We start from the raw sequence: 21,381 nt of genomic DNA on the forward strand, positions 1-21,381 counted from the left end.
TTATACTTCCTTAAGATTTCAGGGTTGCATTGTGATATCTTAGCTGTTATGAAAAGGAGAAAAACACATACAAGTTAGATTTATTACAGTAGAAGGGAAACAAGGAAAGAGTTCATAAAAAAAAAATGCATAATTTTATTCTGGCGAACACCATGGCAACTTTGTCGAAAAGTTTTTCACAGAGCACCAATCCTTAGATCTTAAGGATTGAGTTAATGCTTGTCAATGTTTTCAGAAAAAATGGATGATTGAAGCAGGCATAGATTGCCGTGCAGGAATTTTGAATGCTTGCTTTTCTGCAATGCGGAAGTGGTTGAGGCTGGGTATCTCCATAAGCGACTGCAGAAGTAAATACTTCAAATTCATTGATATGTATTTGTGATTTCAAAGAAATGCTTATCATATGGCACTACATTTTTGTCCTTTGAGTTTTACCTGCAAAAAAAAGAGTCCTCATTATGCTGAAGGTTCTTTTTCCGTCTCCTGATCAAGAATTAATACGATAGTGTAATATAGCAGATGAGCCAACAGCCTCTTTCTTTGTAGAAATTTATCCAAGATATTGTGCTCCATGTTCCCAAAAAAGGTTATCTGATTAAAGCTTAGAGCTCAGATATTGCAGATGCCACCCATTGCTTACTGTATGAAGGAAATAGACCTCAAAAAGACAGGATTTTTGTCATTCATGCAAAAGAAAATAATCCAGGTATCAAGCCAAGAGCACGACATTCGCCTTTTTTTTCCCTCTCTGAAAGCGAAATGGATTCTAGGAGGAATAAGGACCAGGTCTTTCATGTTAGAAGATTCATATTAGGAGAGAAAACTTAAAGGAAGAGGAAAAGGATGTCAAGGAAACAAAAGTATATGTTTGTTTCTAAGAAATTACCAAATCTCATCTTTCTTAGAAATTTTTCTAAAATCAATAAAAATACAACATAGGAATGACATCCACTGAGTTATCCTTTTCATAAAAGTTAATATATCATATACATGATTATCCTTCGTCCTAATTAACACGCATAGACTAGTATTTCATGTAGTTGAGTATGGTTTAGGCTAATTAACACATATGCTTTTGGATATTGACCTTACTTTCAAAGATGGATCTTAAACCTTAATGGATTTATTTGTTAAGAGATTGTCAATCACTGAAAGCTTCCTTTGATAGTTTTGTACAATTAGAAGAGAAAAAAGCCATCTTTTTTTGTTTTAATAGGATTGTGTCTTGTTGCAACAGGTGCCTGTAAGATTCAGTCTTACAGCATCTGTGATGTAAGATTGGTCCTTTGTTTAAATATTATTTACTATTAAAGTCCCTAAATCTTTGATATCTCTATTTTGACCCTCTGGATATTCTTCTTTTGATTTTGATCATCCCTCAAAGATTTCATGAGATTTTGATAGTCCGATAGAAAAAATCTGCGAATTCAACACTTGAGTGACCATTTTGACTAAAGAAAAAATTTAGTAACACCATTGCAATAAATTTTAAATACTTCAGTGACTATTTAGATCATTTGCTCATACATAAATAAAAAAAATTTATTCATTAGCATGTCAAATAGAGGCGGCATAATTATTGTTATCCAACACAATTACAACACCACAAGCAGCATCTACTTTATTTTTAGTGAAAAATGCTCCTCTTTGCTATATTAGATATTAATAGTCACTGAATTGCTTTGATGTGGCTAGTGGTGTTCCTGCTAAGAATGCCTTGAATATTGTAAGGGCTTGTTGAGGCTTATGTAGAGGCACTTCATGACCAGCAGCGTTAACTGCAACAAAGGTTAGCCCTTCATATTGCTGAGTCCATCCTCCCACCTGTTTGAAAAATGGCAAGATTATCAAAATTAAACCTCACAATTTATGCAACTTTTAACTTGAGACTTCACAGCTTAATTTCAACTTTTTTTTCTTTTAATTTTAACCACTAATTGGCAACTTTGCAACCTTTTAATCGCATAACATCGATTTGCAACTTGAATCTCACTTGTCACTAGAGCAAAGTTTATATTTTTGTTGAAATATTAGGATTTATAACGAGTTCTTAATGCATTTTTAAATGCAAATTTCAAATTCTATGTGTATAACATTATTTGCCAATTTGAAGTTCTTTTGTAGCCTTTTTTTCTAAGTACTTATAAAAGGAATGTTTCAGAAATGGCCTAGATATAATTGTGACATTTATGTTTTTAGATTGAAAAAGCGATTTAAGAAATAGAAGATTTAGATATAATTGCAACATAATTTTATGTCCAATATAAGAAATAAGTAAAATGAAATTATAAGCTATAAAGCAATGTTTGTAGCCCCAGGATTCTCACAAAAATTTGGATTTGATTATGATGAAAACTATTCACCTGTAGTGGATGTGATTACATTTAGATATCTTGTGAGTGACTACATATGCGTCTAATGGACGTAATCACTATGTATTTATATGAGAATCTTGATAATGATATTACATGAAAATTCCTGAAGAATTCAACATGCCTAAAGTATATAAATCAAATCCTAAAGATATTTATTCTGTTAAATTGCAAAAGTTTATGTATGAGTTCAAGTAATCTAGATGTATACGGTATAACCATCTCAATGAATGCTTGATTAAAGAAAGTTATACTAATGACCCAATATGCCCATACATTTTTATAAAGAAAAAATGGGTCAAACTTTATAATTATTACAGTATATATTGATGATTTTAATTTGATTAGAACTCTTGAAGAGTTCCAAAAAGTTGTTGAATAGTTGAAGATAGAATTTGAGATCATGGATTTTGGAAAATTTTGTCTTAATTTATAAATTGAGCATCTGGAAGATGATTTTTATTATCATAGTACTTATACTCAAAAGGTATTGAAATGGTTTTATATACATAAAACACATCTATTAATTACCCCAATGGTCCTCATGTCAATTGATCCCAATAAAAATTCTTTCAGACCATGAGAGATAAATGAAGAGATACTTGGTCCTAAAGTACCATATCTCAGTACAATTAATGCACTAATATATCTTGCTAATTGTACAAGATTGGATATGTCATTTGCAGTGAATTTATTAACAAAATTTTTAGTTCTTTTCCTACAAGACGACATTGGAATGGTATCAAACATATTTTTCGCTATTTCTATGGAGTAATTGATCTTGACTTATTTTATTCATATAATTCCCCATCTAAATTACTTGGTTTTGCTGATGTTGGGTATTTAATTCGCACACATAAAGTAAGGTCTCAAATGGGCTATCTATTTACATGTGGTGATACAGTTATTCCATGACAATCTATAAAGCAATCAATGGTTGTTACTTCTTCGAAACATACTGAAATAATAGTAATTCATGATGATAGTCGAGAATGTATTTAACCAAGATCAATGACCCACTATATCCGAAAGAATTGAGGGTTATCCTTTGAAAAACGAAAATCCTCCAATTATATTATATGAAGAAAATACAGCTTGTATAGCTCAATTAAAGGAAGGATATATTAAAGTAGATAGGATGAAATATATTTCACCAAAATTTTCTTAACTCATGATTTGCAAAAAAAAATGATGAAATTGATGTGCAACAAATATGAGCAAGTGATAATCTAGTAGATTTATTTATAAAGGTGTTACGAACTTCAACATTTGAGAAATTTGTGGAAATTATTGGAATGCATCGGTTTAAATATCTAAAATAATGTTTGAATTAGGGGGAGAAATTAATACATAAGAATAGTGTACTCTTTTTCCTTCATTAGAATTTTTTTCCTATTGAATTTTTTTTCTAGTAAGATTTTAATGAGACATATTCTTTGTGTAATGAACATCTAAGAGTAAGTGTTATGAAATTAATGAAGTGATAAGTGTGAATGTTCATTTAGCTCTTCAAAATATACATTGGAATATTCATCCAATCTCCCTACAAGGTTCATTGATACATTGATGTATTTTCTCCTAGTTCGTTAGTTCATCATAAAACTATTCAACTCATATACTTGAAATACTAAATTCATGTATAATAGAGTTCATATACGTTTGATCTTGTATTGTTTATAAATAGAAGGCATGTAAACCTCATTTGTAACCTTTGAATCTTTGGAACATCCGATAAATAAATAACATAAACATTCTCACTATTTCCTTGTCTCTATTATACTCTCTCTTTTTTTTTTGATTGCCTGTCACGGTATCCAGGGCTTTGCCCTGACTAATCCGTTGGTCGACCCGGGTCGCACACCTAGCTGTGGTGGGTGAGTCTCCCAACAAGAATAGCTGCACTATTATACTCTCTTTATTCTCTACTTTTAGTAGTCTATTTCATTGGTTTCACAACAATTGTGACTTATTGCGACAGGCATCTGTAAAACGGAGTCTTACAGTGTCTACGAGGTGAGATGGTCCTTTGTTTTAATATTATTTATTGTTAAAGTCCCTAATTCTCTGATGTCTCTATTTTGACCCTCAAGATTTCTTCTTTTAATTTTAATCACCCCTCACAGATTTTTCATGAGATTTTGATGGCGTGATAAAAAATGTACGTATTCAACACTTGAGTGACCATTTCGGCTAAAGAAAAGTTTCGTGGCACTATTGCAAGGAATTTAAAATACTTTAGTGACTATTTACACACAGAAATTATTCATTAGCATCCAATAGAGGTGGAATAATTATTGTTTCCAACACAATTACAACACCACAAGCATCATCTGCGCTGCATTACTTTATTCATAGTGAAAGATGAACCCTCTGTGCTATATTAGACATTAATGGTCACTGAATTGTTTAGACGTGGCTAGTGGTGTGCCTGCTAAGAAGGCCTTGAATATTGTGAGGGCTTGTTTAGGCTTGTGTAGAGGCACTTCATGACCTGCAGCGTTAACTGCAACAAAGGTTAGCCCTTCATACTGCTGAGTCCATCCTCCCAACTGTTTGAAAACCAAACCTCACAGTTTATGCAACTTTTAACTTGAGACTTCACAGCTTAATTTCAACTGTTATCTTTTAACTTTTAACCAATAATTGGTAACTTTGCAAGCTTTTAATTGTATAACATCAATTTGCAACTTGAATTTCACCTGTCACAGAAGCAAAATTTATATTTTTGTTGAAATATTAGGATTTATAACGAGTTCTTAATACATTTTTAAAATGCAAATTTCAAATTCCATGTGTATAACATTATTTGCCAAGCTGAAGTTCTTTTCTAGTTTTTTATTTTTAAGTATTTTTTAGAAATGTGACTAGATATAATTGTGACATTTATGTTTTTAGACGGAAAAAGCGATTTAGGGTTTCTATGTTAGTTCCCAAAGAAAAGGATTGCAACATAATTTTCTATCCAATATTCTTCTGTAACGTACTAAAATGACATTCAACTGGGCTAGAATATAGTTTGGAATGCTTGAAACTTATGTCAAGGACTGCAATTTTTATTTTTTTTTTGGGGTCAAGATCAAGGATAGCTGCTTAACTTTTAAAAAAAAGATGAGGCTGCAAAGTGCCATTGTTATCTTCTTTTCGGAAAGTGGGCACCAAATATTAAAGACATTTGTATATTTAAAGAAAGCAAAGATTTATACAGCATTGGAAATAGATATAGTATACCTCGCCATCTTCATACCAAGGTAGGTATGAACCTACAGTTGGAAGATTAAGAGCTCGCAGGCTATATCGAGTGGATGTAATAGCGATCACAGCATCAGTATTTCCACTGCAACCATAAAAAATTCATCATAAAAATTAGGAAAAATTAGGCAGATAATTTCATGTATCATCTCTTAATTCAATTGATTTTATTGAATTAATTAGCCTTTGCTTAGAATTTTCCATTGTCAAGAAGAAAAACATTTTTTCCGTGGTAATTTTTTGAAATAAATAGGAAATAAACAAAGTACCACCAACATTAACAAACAACTACTTGAATCTGCAAAACAGTCATTTTGCTACCATATCATTTGATAAAGATTTGAAAGTCTTTAAACTTTAAACCTTGTTATACTCCCCTAAGCGTGCAGTTGATAGGAAAGGAAATTTAAAATGGGAGAAGAAAGTATAATTAGAATTTAATTAGAAAACAGATAGCATTATATAAGCATATACGAAGGTGAACCTGTAAATCCAAATGCGAATTCCAGAAGTTGTGAGTTCTTTTATGGTGTTTAAGAGAGATCTGGCGGAATCCTTCCAAGCATAATGCACGGTCAGGCTGAAAAGAAAACCAAGAATTCGAAATTTCTCAAGTTAATTAGTTGAAATATTTTTCAATAAAATCTATTGTAAACAATGCCAAATAGGGGGGAAAAAAGCATCTACATCAACTTTATGAAAATAGTGTTTGATGAAAACGGAAAATTCATTATTTTCCCCAACTCAACAACCCACGACTATATATTTTGGAACTCATTATCTCTCCCCTACTTCTATTCATTTCTCATTTGGATTAGTTTTTTTCACAGTATCAGTATAAATATATTTTTACACTAGCAAAATTAAATGTATGATAGATAATATTCATTCGAATTTAAATGTCTTTTTTTTTTTTTTTTTGCAATGGGGCGTGCATCAACTTTACAAGCAAAACTCTTTTTTTTTTTTTTACACTGATAGTATAGGAAACATTAATCAATTTTCCTTTCTTCCTAAATACATCAGAACTTTCATTGGTAAAACTAAACATATATTTTATCCCACTGGGCAAGATGAAGTTAAAAAAAAAAAAAAGGCAAGATGAAGTTAAAGTACCCGCAAGTTTCCCATTTTACTGGTGATCCTCTGACATGAAGAGCTTGTTGAACCTCAGGGAGATTGAAGTAAATAATTGAATGTGCCTCTGTACATGGATCGTAGCTTTGGCTCCTCAAGAGTGTCTATACATCAAATGATATCCATAATTAAAAGATTTTCAGAATCATAAGTTTCTCCAAGTATAAATGCAACAACAAAAGAAAACAGAACAAGGTATCTCTACGGAAAAAGTAAAACAAGCTAGAATTCATGTAACAAAATAAATTTATACGCAACTCAAGAAACTAAAAATTTTTGAACCGGAGAACATTTTTTAAAATGCGACACACATAACAAGGTTTCTTCTTATATTTTTAATTGGAAGGAATTCTCAAGAAATTAAAGATAAAAAATTGATGTAATAGAGTATGATTTTCCCCAAATAGAATGGCAAATGACGATAACTAAACAAGATTGGTTTATCTGCCTAGGAACTATTTAATTAAGGTTACTTTATTGTAATTAACGAAGAAAGCAAAGAGAAATATAGGTTTTTATGAAGCTGGAGGACTCGGTGACAGCGAAATTTCAAGCTACTACCATAAATTTCTGTTCCCTTTTTTTTTTTGAAGCAGATGGGGTGGGAATTGAAAGTCCCATATATTTCAAGGAGAGAGAGAGAGAACTAGATATAGTAATTTAATTTTGGTTAATCTAACGGATGTATAATTGGATATTCATTAGGATGGGATTTAGACAAACTTTTTGAAAAAAAAATTGAAGTTAAATCGGAAAAATGCCTAAGTAAAAGAGGAGCAATAAAAGTGAACTAAAATGGTAAGTTGAATGTAATTTTTATGTGCTAACAAGGGTCAGGAAAATCAAATTAATTTCTTTACGACATCAATTTACTATTCCAACCTAGTTATTAGTGGATAAAATGACAAGGTACATTTAGAGCAATAAGAATTAGCTAGGGAGGATAGTGTTCACTCACAGGCCATCTTTTTGATAACAAGTTTGATGTGGTTGATGAAGAAGAAGTGCATTTTGGAGTATAAAGACTGTAGTAATCAATACTTCCAATCTCATTTGCAGCAAAATTATGTGCATTTCCACATTCGGATGAGGCATTCAAGTAGGGTTCGTGGGCACAATTTTCTTTAAGCAACTTCAGTGCTGTATCAGAAATCAAACCCACTGTCCACAAGAAATCGAAAATTCCCAACTGGTCATGGTAATCATCAATCAACACATTTCCAATCTGCAGTTAACATGAATGTTGGCTGGTTAATATATTTAATTTTTGGCTGAAAAAAATTCAAACATATAAATGGTAGATAAATACAAGTAACTTATTACTCGCTTAATCAATTTTTTTTATTGTCACACTTTCAAAGTTTTAGGATTTTTCATAAATATCAAAATGGTCATTAACATACAAGTTTACAAATGGCAGACAAATACAAGGAACTAATTCCTATCGTCATCCCTATTTTTTTGATAAAAAATGAATTTTATTAACAAAATTATAGAAAATCGTCCAACAAAATTTGATTTACATCATAGAGATCTGCAATAATGATAGAATAAACATGCATTAGAAATGACAGATCTAATACAATTTAACAAAATATTTATACTATCGTCCTTGATTAATATATTGAATTGTTATGCTTTGTCATCTCTTATTCAATTTTGTGGATATTCGTTAAACAATTCTGATCACAATTCATGTCTAAACTATCATACTATCAAAATCTGAATAATTAATCAAGAGAAGAATTGGTACCAGGATGCCCTTGAAATTGATCTTTGTAGCAGCTGCTTTGTTATGCCGTATGATAAGTGTGCTAAGCTGTGGTACAAAATGTCCTGCAAAACCAAAGTCATCCATTAATCTAAGGACGTAGTCTTGCAGTAATTAAGGACTTGATGAACCTAATTTACTTCCTCAACTGAAAACTTTCCCTTCTAGACAAAAGTTGTATTTTTTTCCTAAGGTTTATTTCCAACATAGCCTCCAAACATACCTTTTCCCATGAATTGGTACAATCATTATACAGGCCTAATTTCTCTTTAAATTATTCACGTGAGATGCACCCAAAATATCCCTAATCAGTTTCACAAATTTACACACATATAACTATTATAGTTGTATTCATCAAATACACTGTCAATGTAGGAAAGATTTAAAAAAAAAAAAAGAAGAACAAGAAGAGGTAGCATGTGCAACTTTCGTATTTAAAGAGAAAATGGGGTTGGTATGCTGATTCTAAGTGATTGCAGAAAAAAATCCATTACCATGGTGGGAATTAATCAAATTAACATCCCATGGGGTCAATTGAGGAAAAAATATTTTTCGAAAGGGTATTTGAAATTGACTTTTTCTATTTCATGCCCTTAGAGCATATAATAGACACACAAAATATAGTGGGGCGAGCCAATCATAAATTTCAAACTTTATTATCCACTCGTGGATATAGAAATGTTAGCAAAGAAAATTTAAACTTTTGCAGCAACTAAATACCAAACACACTTGTTGATGATTGAGTTTTTCTAAATTAAAAACGATAAAAGACACAAGTTGAGAAGAATTCATAAATTCTACTATCCACTTCTAATCGTTAGGATGAATGCATTACCTCCATAGCTCTCCCCTAAGAGATAGAAGTCTCTTCCTTTGTATTGAGGGAAACGTTCCAACCATCCCAAAATAAATGCTAAGTTGTCCTTACCTGGATTGAGTGTTGAAAATAACCAGTAAAATTAAAATAAAATAAAAGGAACAAAATAAAAAGACAGGAAAATGCTACTAGTATCTTCTGTATATGGACGAGTTGGAAAACATACCAGTACTTCTATCTCCAGTGTTATAAAGATCGGAGGAAGTATTTGAATATGAAAAACCAGTTCCAGCGGGAGACTCCACGAATATTATATTAGCAACTGCAAAATAATAATAGTAATAATAATAATAATAATAATGTAATAATTTAGTATAATTTTTCATATGATTAAAAAAAAGACTTTCTATCAAAATTGAATTTCAGTAAAATTTCTACAAGAATTATACAATTGCTCATGTGCATAATTGAAGTTGAGATAATCTTTTTGTTTGGCAATTCTTTTCTGTATAATTAATCAAAAATATGAAATTATTGAAAGAAATGCACCTTGATTCCAAGCATAAGGATTCAAGTAAACTGATTTTCCATCTGCGGTAGGACGAAAGGGTCCAATTTCCTCTGCCTCCCCAAAAGCAATGGATGAGCATGCAGGTCCTATTGAAACACTTGAAAACGTCAAAATAAAAACATGCACATTTAACGGAAATTCCATAATTTATGAAAAACTTTTTTTTGCTGTTAATTGCTGTTTGGAGACCGTTTTACTGTGTGTTAAAATACTTGAAAATGTTTTTGTACAAAAATTTGGTTTATCCTTCTGATGTCATGAAGAATGTAGAAGATAATAAGCTTTCTTATTAAGGAAGATTTGGAAAACAAAGAGAATAGTAAACTAGGATTTTTTTCTTTTAAAGGGAGATTTATATCTTACAAGAGGAAAGGGGAGCTATAGTAGCTTTTTGTTTTTTTTCCTCCCTCCTCTTTCACGTATATGATGGTTTTTATTCAAAAAATTAAAGGCCAAGAAAGAAGTATATCTCATAATTTAGTCGACCTGAAAATTTTAAATAAAAAATTGTGTAGAACCTAACATATATCTTTGAAACAAAAGCAGCAGAAGAAAACTAATTTGAAGTGAAATAGGCAAAAATGAACCACAAGTTCTTTATCCAATAAAAATAAAAATTTTATTGAATTGCTGCAAGATGCCTCTCATATGAAATTATTTTAGACCCATCTAATCTATACAAATTACCGTTGGATGTAGACAAATTACCGTTGGATAGTGATTTTGTGGAATTGTGTTTATTGCACCCTGTGACATATGAAATTATTTTAAAAGGACTCTTACTCTTGTGTCTATAAGAATTTTTAGACCCAACTAATCTATACAGGGTTATTAATTGTGATTTGGCTACCAAAAAATAGGTTTGAAAGCATGTACTTTGAAAGCAACGTAAGGGATGAAATGAGAGAGAGAGAGAGAAGGAACCTCCATTGAGCCAAAGAGCAAGAGGCTTCGAAGAAGGGTCCTCAGCAGACTCTACGAACCAGTAGAAAAAAGCTTTACCGGCTGAAGCATTGACCGTGATATAACCAGAGTAATGTGCAAAGCTGAGGTTGAAGTTTTGGCCTGGCAGCTTCAACACTTGGTCAAGCTTTTGCTCTATTATTTTGTCTGCAGGAATATCTGAACTTGCTAAGCAACTAGATATAATTAGATGATGCTTAGAACAAGTGATTAAAAGAAGAATGCAAAAGGCGAAAAGTCTTTCTAAGTTTGTCATCTTTGCAATGGTTTTCTTCGTTGTTAGATGCATGGTTCTTTTATAGGAAACAAGAATGATTGAGGCAATTATGGATGGGGCCATTATTTGATGAAGTAGGGTAATGGACCTAAATGAATTATTGGGATATTATCTTGACATATCCTTTTAGGGCACGCGGATTTATCAACTAGATGACTCTGGATTGTAGCAAGCCATATCCTACACTACATAAACCGTGGAAGGGCGATGAACAGTGATTTGTGCTGGTTATTTTGTAATTTATTTCACATTTGTTCCCTTTCTTATCTTTTTTCAGCTGCAGCCTTGTATGGGTTCTATTTTTGTCCGATTCATTTTCCCTCGTTGACTTTCTTTTGGACTATTTTGTCCTTTGTCCTGGTTATGCTGTTATTTATATATGCATTTTGGACATCATCGTCTTTTTAATGCTTTGGGAGGCATGAGATATCACATGTTTCTTATCATTCTATTCCCCGCAAGATCACCGTTATCTTCAACCAAAATCCATTTCTATCCATATTTGCTTGCCATCATTCTTACTCTGGCTTTGCGCATTTTCATCTATATATGAAGTCGGCCACCTCTTCGTATACATGTCATTGTCAGCATACAGTGCATGCATGCCGCGTGTATTTTCCGTGGATAATCAGCTATATTAAACTTATCTTTTAGTGTTGTTCGGTTTGAGATTTGAGCCATCTTGTTTCATCTGCATTAGATGTTAATGTCAGGTTTCTCCATTATCTATATTCTGCTCAGTTGTTTATCGGTTTCGCTTTCTTTTTCCAGCTATCTCTCTGCCTCTTCTGTTTGTCTTCCACTCGGTTCCTCAGCAACTCCACTCTTGTTGCATTAGCGTCATTAATGTTATATATATTTTGCATGCATGCCGCGTGTGCTTTGCATGGATAGCCAGCTATCTTCAGCTAACCTTTCATTCTTAATACCTTAGACATTTAAGCCATCTTATTTCATCTGTGCTCCTCGTTGATTTGAAGTTTCTCCATTATAAGTTTCTCCATTATTGTCGTTCTTTTTTTTTTCCCTATCTTCTATTTCTTCTCTGTTTTGCAAAAATTCTACAAGTCTTCTGTGCTTTTGCTTCGTTTGCCTCTTCCATTTTGTCTTCCTTTGTGTTACTGGTGAGTTACCATATCCTTTCTGTCACTGGTCAGTTACCATCTTGATTTATCTGTCCTTTGTCTTGCTTTTTTTTGTCCTCATGCTTTTTCGTTGTGATGAGTTTTTCCGTGCATGTTGTGTGCATTTTTCCCCTTTCTCTCTTTTAACTAGCTTTCTCAGTTGTCGCGGGTTTTTTCCTTTGCCATTTTTAAATTTTTTTTCCTGTGTGCTATTTCTTGTCGCTTTCTATTTGTGTCAAAAATATTGACATTCCTTTATTTTATGTGTTTTTGTATCAGCTGCCTTCTCTCTAATTTACACTCTGGACTTTTGTTGCAGCGTTTTGGAGGTACGAACATTTGTTTTATACTCAAATTTTGCATCTCCATCGACTATGTCCATAGTTTACTCTAACTGGTGTTTTGTTGCATAACTTACTCTGATTCTGTGGCTTTGTTTGTGTTTCGTTTAAATGCGATCATTGTTTACAATTTCTTTTAGCTATGATATTTCTACTTTTTTCCTCCTCCTATAAATTCTCTTCTTTAGAGTTATTATTTGTCCTATGCTACAAGAAACTTCCTATCACGTCTATTATGCCATGTACGGTTTTTCCTATGAAGAGCCATCTTGTAATATGGGTCGAAAACGCAAGTATACATCTGAGGATGAATGTCGTATACAAGCTAATGGGCGCCGGCGAGAAAGATATGCTAAGAAAGTAGCAGAGAAACAGAACCACATACAAGATAGTGGTGAACGTCAAAACAAGGACAGCTGCAACACAGATGTTATGCCTGTTTCACCAACAGACCATACCGTTGTTGATGTGCCTGTTGACAATCATGTATCACTTTCAGCTTTATTGAAAGCTAAGTGTATGTGCTATGAAATTCCTGTCGTTGATATTTCTGATAAGCCAATCGTCCAATGGAGCTCCACAAATGATGCTATTGATCAAAGTATTTTCCACCCTCCTGAATTTATATCCTATACTGGCTATTAAATTTCATGATAAGCAACAACGTATCATTATTTGTTTTTGCTATATGAACTGCTATTACAACAATTGACCATGTGGTTTCTGATAACACCGTTTCTTCCACTACTTTTGAAACAAATAGCCTGAGCCATTCTTCACCTCTGCTACCAACTCTTCTACATGAAGGCTCCTCGTCCACCAGGAATCCACAACATTCAAATAGTACCTATATACTTTAAGTTCCTGCATGAAAATCTCTGTGTGCTCCTGTTTTGGATGTTTTACAGCCTGTCTATTCTTTCAATTTGTTAAAAGGACTTGTATTTCATATGGTATAGGTGTTCATCACAGACGAAGGAAGATACCATTATTAGAACAAATACCATCTGAGCCAAGTGTTTTGCCAGAAGTTCCAGATTGCATGTTTTGTCGTGCTAAGCGCTTTTATATGGAACCACCGCGATTCTGTTGCTCCGCAGGTGAAATTCGTTTAGTCGAAACTGAAATGCCAGATAAATTAATTCACCTTTATAAGGCAAATACTCCTGAAGCTAGAGAGTTTCGATTGTGCATCCGTAGTTACAACAATATGTTTGCCTTTACATCCTTGGGGGTTCATTACGACAAAGAGTTAAGCAGAAGGAATAATGGTATATACACATTCAGAGTGCAAGGCCAAGTTTATCACTTCATCAATCCATTGGTTCCTTCTGAGGGTGAGAGAGCAACAAATCTGCAGTTATATTTCTATGATACACAGCATAAGATAGCAAATCGCATGGCAATTTCTAGCAAGTTCAAAGAATCCATTGTGGAACAACTTAAGGATATTCTACATGATAATCCTTACTCCACTTTTATAAGAAGTTTGGTCGACCTTCATGATGCTGAACACTATAAGATTTCCCTTAAATCAGATTCAAGTATGGATCAAAGAGTCTACAATCTTCTTGCAGTATCTCAAGTAGCAGCAATATGGAATGAAAATGATTATAACACTGATGATGGCATTAGAGATATCCAGATCTTCACAAGAGCAGGAAATAAACGTATACTAAAACAGTACTATGGATGCTGTGATACCCTACAATATCCTCTTATATTTGCAAGAGGTGAGACCGGATGGCACAAAGGCATACTCTGAATACCAAAATCAGATATTCTGAACCAAGCATCAGGAACATGTCAGAAGGAAAATATTGTGTCACTCCAGAATTGCTCACACATAGATGAAGTGATATCTGCTGAAGAAAAAAGGTATAAATAACAAATCCATCATTATAGTACCAAAACACTGACTTAGATTTATTTCTATTCTGCTATATTGCATTGAATTGCAGCTTTATATTATTGTTCCTTATAGCTAATCAAGACTGGAAAATTCAGATACATATTCTCTTATATTTCAGATATGCCTATATAATTTCTGTCTATTTATTCTCTAATTACAATTCCAAGCTACTCATACAGATTTACTTATATTTTATTTTTTCACATCTAATTTGTATTTCGTATTTTCATCTGCTTTCCACAGCAACAAAAAAAATAAAGCCGTGAATACTATGCATACAAATTCCAAATAAGGGACCGTGATAGATCACATATGTTACACATAGGGAGATTGCTGCAGCAATATTTAGTGGAAACATATATTAAACTAGAGACATCACGATTGAATTTCACAAACATAGGCAGCAACACTTGAGAACTGAAGTTTATAAAGGACTGATAGATACTGTGATTGGTGGTGAAACTTCTGCATCAAACATTGGAAAGCGAATTATTCTTCCAGCAAGTTTTATAGGAGGTTCGAGAGATATGCGTCGAAGATACATGGATGCTATGTCACTTGTTCAACGGTATGGAAAACCTGATATCTTCCTTACAATGACGTGCAATCCATCTTGGCCAGAGATTAAAAAACATTTAGCAGATGAAGATGAAATCCAAAATAGACCAGATTTGGTTTCTCGAGTATTCCGAGTAAAAATTGAGCAATTAAAGGATGATTTGTTCAAGAAGAATCTGTTTGGTGAAGTTGCAGCTTATACTTATGTGATTAAATTCCAGAAACGAGGATTATCACATGCTCATTTTCTAATTATCCTCAAACAAAGATCGAAGATGTTTTCTCTTGAAGCATATGATAGGATTGTTTCTGCAGAGCTACCAGATCCGAAAGAGTCACCTTATTTACATTCATTGGTGCTAAAACATATGGTTCATGGACCATGTGGTGTTCTAAATCCCAATTGTCCATGTATGCGTCAAAATCGCAAGTGTAGAAATAACTATCCAAAAGATTTTTCTGCATACACTAAACATGGAAGAAACTCTTATCCTATTTACAAAAGGCGTAATGACGGAAAAAGTGTTGTTATCAGAAATCACACACTTGATAATCGATGGATTGTTCCATACAATCCATACTCCTTGCAAAATTTGATTGCCACATTAATGTAGAGATATGCTTTGGTATTGAAGCAGTGAAGTACATTTACAAGTATATTTACAAAGGACACGATAAAGTTATGTATCAGATCACTTCTCAACAAACTGAAAATATCATTGATGAGATTCGCAATTTCCAATCTGCTAGATGGATTTGTGCTCCTGAATCCATGTGGAGAATATTTGCATTCGATTTAACCAATATTCATCCATCAGTAATGACAATGCACTTGCATTTACAAAATCATCAGTCGATATCATTTGCTGAGAATCAAACATTGGACGATGTTCCTGCTAATGAAAGAAATTCAAGGACAATGTTAACAGAATTCTTCTCTATGAATCGAACAAATAAGAGAGCACAGGATCTGAATTGTCTCTACAAAGAATTTCCCAAATATTTCACTTGGGATGAAGGTGATCGAATATGGATGGACAGAAAACGTGGAGAAGTCATTGGCCGTGTTAACACAGCCCACCCCATTGAAGGAGAAAGATACTACCTCAGAATGTTACTCATGCACGTAATAAAACCAACTTCCTTTGATGACTTAAAATGTGTTGATGGTTATATATCATCTACATACAAAGAGGCAGCAAAAGTTCGTGGACTGCTTCAAGTAAACAATGGTTTTGATGAATGCTTATCTGAGGCACTTGTGTACAACATGCCAAGTTCATTAAGACAGCTTTTTGTTGTGTTGCTTGTGCATTCTCCACCAACAAATCCAAGAGCTCTTTGGTTGAAATATAGAAATCATCTATCAAAAGACATTCAAAAGAATTTGGCATTATCAAAGGAACAAGTACAAATTCAAGCGCTCAGACTCATTGATCAATATATGCAAATTATGGAAAAAATATAGCTGACTACAACTTGACAGACATTCTTTACCGTCTCTTGTGCTCAGATAGCTGCACTAAAGATATTGAAACTGAGTACCAAATACCTGTTTCCGATGAAGATTTGGCTTCAGTTTCAATGTTGAACAAAGCGCAAAAGTCTGCATTTGACAGAATAACCGAAAAGCTGAATAGAAATATCCCTGGTGTTTTTTTTATTGATGGTCCTGGTGGAACTGGCAAATCATTCTTATATAAAGCATTACTTGCAACTGTAAGATCAAGGGGTCATATTGCACTAGCAACAGCGACTTCTAGTGCTGCAGCATCATTGTTACCTGGAGGACAGACGGCGCACTCTCGCTTCAAGATTCCATTTCACCAAGACAATAGCCAAACCTGTAACATTTCAAAGCAAAGTAGCATCGGTAAGCTTCTAAAACTTGCAAAGTTAATTATATGGGATGAAACAGCAATGGCTAGAAAACATGCAATTGAATCGTTTGATACGATGCTTCGTGATATTCTAGATTCTGATGTTATATTCGGTGGCAAAACTATTGTCTTTGGTGGTGATTTTTGATAAACTCTCCTAGTTGTTCAAAAAGGTCAGAAAGAAGATTATATATCTGCATCACTGATCAACTCTTATATTTGGCCTTATCTAGAAAAAATACAGCTAAATGAAAATATGTGAGCATGATTGAACCCTCAATTTTTTGATTTGCTGCTTAGAATTGGGAATGGCACACAACCAACAGTTGGAGATAGCAGAATTCAATTGCCATCATCTATTCTGATACCTTTTCTTGACGATGCTGCTTCTCTCGATGAATTGATAAGTGCTATCTATCCTTCACTTACTGATTTCATTCACAATACTTCTGCTGTTATCAATAGAGCCATTCTTACTACAACAAATGAATTTGTCCATCATATAAACAACCTTTTGATTGAAAGATTTCCTGGTCAAGAAACAAGATACATAAGTTTCGATCAAACAATTGACCCTTCAAAACAAGCTCATCATGGAGATTTTCTAAACACTATCCAACCACCTGGATTACCACCCCATGAATTAATTTTGAAACCTTACTGTCCTATTATTCTTTTGAGAAATTTGAATCCTGCTGAAGGTTTGTGTAATGGAACACGTTTAACTTGTTTGAATTTTGCTCGTAATCTTATTCATGCACAAATAGCTTCAGGAAATCACATTGGAAAACAAGTTTTCATCCCTCGCATTCCACTTCATAGCTCAAATGATGAGTCTTATCCAATACCATTCAAACGAACTCAATTTCCTGTATCTCTCTGTTTTGCAATGACCATTAACAAATCACAAGGACAGACACTTGATTTTGTAGGAATATATTTAAAAGAGCCAGTCTTTTCACATGGTCAGTTGTATGTTGCAATGTCCAGAGCAAGAACTGCAGAAAAACTAAAAATACTTCTAAGACCTGTTACTCTTGAATGCATACCACAGAATACCACTCGAAACATTGTCTATCAAGAAATTCTTACAGCTGCAACAATCACTTCAGTAATTATGCTTATGACTTTGCTTATTGTGTATTTTAGAATTAATATATGTGTGCTTGCATTTTAATTATTTCCAGTACACTCTTCTTTGTCCATTCTATTTAGCTTATTCACGTCATAAAATTTTCAACCATCAGTATTATTAACCACTTTCACCAATTTATATGTTCGATATTATGTAGTTATGACCAACAGATATATTCCTGTTAGCACTTTGACTCATGAAACAAAGGATTGGATGATCAAGGTGATTGTCACTGAAAAATCACCAATCTACCCAGGAAAAGATCAAACCTCTTGGTTCATCAGACTCATGTTTTCAGATGAACAGGTTAGAAACATAGTATTTCCTATATCATTAATTGTCATCCGAAAAAACTTATTTCTCAAAAAATATCATTTTACCATGAAACTGCTCACACTTCCATCTTAATGCATCACTGTTTTGTAAATATGTTCCTTTACTTATTAAATTACCTATTTTCCCAGTTAAGTATTTGTATTTATATTCATTAACTTTCCTCTTTCTCTTTCCTTTTGACAACATGAATCAATTCAAGCAATTGCTTTTAATAGAGATGTCAATTATATCCATGACAAATTGCAGCTTTATGAGACCTACTACATTGCTAATGCTGCTATTGCGCCAATTACTGATGCAAGAAACCAAGCTAGCTCCATTCCACTCCAGTTAATGTTGAGCAAAGCTACCTTCGTCAAAAAAGTCAGCAAAACAGATTCGCTTCAGCTAATCGACCACTATCCTATCACTTCTTTCTGGAATCTTGACAAATACAAAAACAGTGATGCAGATAGATTCAGTATAAACAAGTCATCAATGATAAATACTATACACTAACCTACTATACATCTTCTAACAACAAATTTCTCATACTCATGCAGATATCTTATGTATAGCAATCCATGCATTCCTAGAAGAAGTAGTCAGTACTGCAAGAGGACCACGAAGAATCCGAAAAGTCATAGTTGTCAATCCTGAGTAAGCCTCTCATCATTTTAACTTTGAGAATAGAAATATAAATTCCCTTACATAGCATTTTATATATGAACATGTCAGTCATCATTTGCATTCAACTCTGTTGTCCACATATTCAATATTGCAGATGTAGACCGATGATATTCACAATGTCGGAACCTTATGTTTACTATGAAGGTGTTGAGCTCATAAACACAATCCACATGCACCCAGCAATTCTGATTATACGACCAAGAATCACCACGTACCATGGTAAAAATACAAATAACATCAAACTGATGCTATTGACATTTACTTTAAATGAATACAATTGAATTTGCTTTCTCCGCACAACAAATTAGGAATCGACATTAGCACTAGACCAAATAGCACAATTGTTCTGGATCCGCCATTACATCAGACTGCTACACTCAAAACATGGTATGATTTCACATATATATACTATTAGTTTTTATTGGAAATTCTTTTCGAAAGTATCCATATTACCACTGATATTTACTTTTCCTATCACAGGACCCAAGAAAACATTTCTTACATGCACAGAGTCATCAATGAGAGGCTGTATGAAAAAAATAAACAAAAAACAACAGTGCCGACTAGCACTGAAATCCGGCTGATTGCACAAATCCTTGCATCATCAAATCTGGTAACACATACACATATATCCACTAATCCTTTACATTATCAATTTCACAGCTTATTACTGTTATAATACCACTAACTCAATTATGCTAACACCTATACAATTTTGTTTGGACTAGATAAAAAACTTTTGGATCAAAGGGAAGATTAGAATCATCAAATACAATCAACGATTTTTCTCTGCAACATGCACTTCCTGCAACAAAGTCACTAGTGCTCCAATGGATATGGAATTTGACTGCAATTTTTGTGGACTTAAGGATACAAAACCAAAACCAAAGTAAGTTGATTTTCAATTTTTAAAAATTTCTCATTACAACTTTTATATACTTTATCGTAAATACTGATAACCATTTATGGTATAGAGCTAAGTTTCAAGTGCAAATTTACGATGACACTGGTTTCATTGAGGCAACAATCGATGACATGCATGCTGAAACTCTACTTGATTCCACTGCTACTCAAATCTACGAAAAACATCTCCAGGTACACTAACATTTATATAATTATACAAACAAATATAACATCAATCAGCGTTAGCTATCAAAACCACTAACGTAGACTATCCCATTAACATTGCAGGGAGAATCACTGCCTTTTAGCACAATCAATCAAAAACTACAAAATCTGAACTCCTTCTGTGAAATCAGATCGTATCTTCCCTCTCAAAGACATCCTCTCCCACTATTCTTTCTGACAGCTTTCATCCCAGAAGAAGCAGCAGAGAAACCACTAACTGGTCATATTGCTGAAACACAACCATCAGAATTTCCTATAACTCCACCATCTTTCCTCAAAACCACCACCACAGACATCTCATCTTCAATCGAACAAGCTTCGTCGACTTCCACACCAACATCAGCTTCATCTGTTGTGCCAGTCGATCAAACCATCGACAAAGGGCCCTCATCTTCAGTGAAGAGAAGCCTTGACGAAGAACTGGCAAAAACAACAAAGCATGCAAAGGTCGACTAAACTCTGCAGTTAAAAGAAAAAATGACAAGACTCCAACAATCATCAATCCAAAAAAGGCAACTAAGCATGTATTACTTTTGCTTCAGACAACGGATTGGTTTTGTTATTCTGGTGATAAGTTATCACTATTGACATTTGCAGCTCTATATTCCTGTTTCTAATCACCAGAATATACTACTTTACGTAAATTACATGTTAATATGCTACTTTATGTAAATTACCTTAACATGTTTACAAATATTACCTACCTCTACTAAAATCACTCCTCTTACTATACAATAGGGGCACCCCGCGTCAAACGCGGGGTCTCACCACCTAGTATAAACATAAATATCCTTTCTTATAACATAGTATCTCCATTTGGACGGAATTATTTATCAGAAACATCTTTTCGGAAGTCGAAATACGTTCTCCAACCACCTTTGTTTTATATACTGATTTACCCTCAAAACTGTTTAGTAATATTTTTCTAAACCAAATAATATGTATGTGGCTATCATCTAACAACTGTGATTTTGAATGTTAAAATATTTGGAAATACTTATAGATAGAATTTATTTGTATAATTAGAATGACATTTACATACAATTCTACAAAATTTAGAATTGTTTCCCCTATGCTTGAGTATTAACTTTTACAAAAAAAAAAGGTGAAAAACAAGATAAAGAGAAAAAAAGTCATAGCT

The 21,381-nt window shown here is 33.3% G+C and overlaps 3 protein-coding genes across 9 annotated transcripts; 2 read left to right on the forward strand and 1 right to left on the reverse strand.

Annotated features, from left to right (window-relative positions):
* Positions 1 to 1,524: 1,524 nt before the first annotated feature.
* Positions 1,525 to 11,272, reverse strand: LOC113717560 (serine carboxypeptidase II-2). 4 transcript variants are annotated; one of them, XM_072072369.1, is made up of 10 exons: positions 10,842 to 11,272; positions 9,896 to 10,003; positions 9,573 to 9,668; positions 9,365 to 9,457; positions 8,512 to 8,594; positions 7,717 to 7,983; positions 6,738 to 6,862; positions 6,106 to 6,201; positions 5,601 to 5,706; positions 1,525 to 1,824 (listed from the first exon to the last, which is right to left on the reverse strand). In XM_072072369.1, the coding sequence occupies exons 1-10, from the start codon at positions 11,218 to 11,220 to the stop codon at positions 1,663 to 1,665; spliced, it is 1,515 nt and encodes a 504-aa protein (XP_071928470.1). In that variant the 5' UTR covers positions 11,221 to 11,272; the 3' UTR covers positions 1,525 to 1,662. The 4 variants fall into 4 exon arrangements, with proteins under 4 accessions (XP_071928470.1, XP_027098110.2, XP_027098109.2 ...); XM_027242309.2 differs by lacking the exon at positions 1,525 to 1,824 and adding an exon at positions 4,618 to 4,863 and having other exon boundaries at positions 10,842 to 11,266; XM_027242308.2 differs by lacking the exon at positions 1,525 to 1,824 and adding an exon at positions 4,618 to 4,875 and having other exon boundaries at positions 10,842 to 11,266.
* Positions 11,273 to 11,780: 508 nt separating this feature from the next.
* Positions 11,781 to 14,676, forward strand: LOC140021471 (uncharacterized). Of its 4 annotated transcripts, none has more exons than XM_072072373.1 (4): positions 11,843 to 11,865; positions 12,561 to 12,610; positions 12,885 to 13,223; positions 13,582 to 14,676. In XM_072072373.1, exons 1-4 carry the CDS (start codon positions 11,858 to 11,860, stop codon positions 14,385 to 14,387), a joined length of 1,203 nt encoding a protein of 400 aa, XP_071928474.1. In that variant the 5' UTR covers positions 11,843 to 11,857; the 3' UTR covers positions 14,388 to 14,676. The 4 variants fall into 4 exon arrangements, with proteins under 4 accessions (XP_071928473.1, XP_071928474.1, XP_071928475.1 ...); XM_072072374.1 differs by lacking the exon at positions 11,843 to 11,865 and adding an exon at positions 11,883 to 12,281; XM_072072372.1 differs by having other exon boundaries at positions 11,781 to 11,870; positions 12,561 to 13,223.
* A 400-nt stretch (positions 14,677 to 15,076) lies between these two features.
* Positions 15,077 to 17,120, forward strand: LOC113718280 (uncharacterized). The gene is made up of 3 exons (XM_027243195.2): positions 15,077 to 15,503; positions 15,731 to 16,369; positions 16,606 to 17,120. Exons 1-3 carry the CDS (start codon positions 15,077 to 15,079, stop codon positions 17,118 to 17,120), a joined length of 1,581 nt encoding a protein of 526 aa, XP_027098996.2.
* Positions 17,121 to 21,381: the final 4,261 nt, after the last annotated feature.

This window comes from Coffea arabica, chromosome 11e, assembly GCF_036785885.1.
Source record: "Coffea arabica cultivar ET-39 chromosome 11e, Coffea Arabica ET-39 HiFi, whole genome shotgun sequence".
In the NCBI taxonomy this organism is placed as follows: Eukaryota; Viridiplantae; Streptophyta; class Magnoliopsida; order Gentianales; family Rubiaceae; genus Coffea; species Coffea arabica.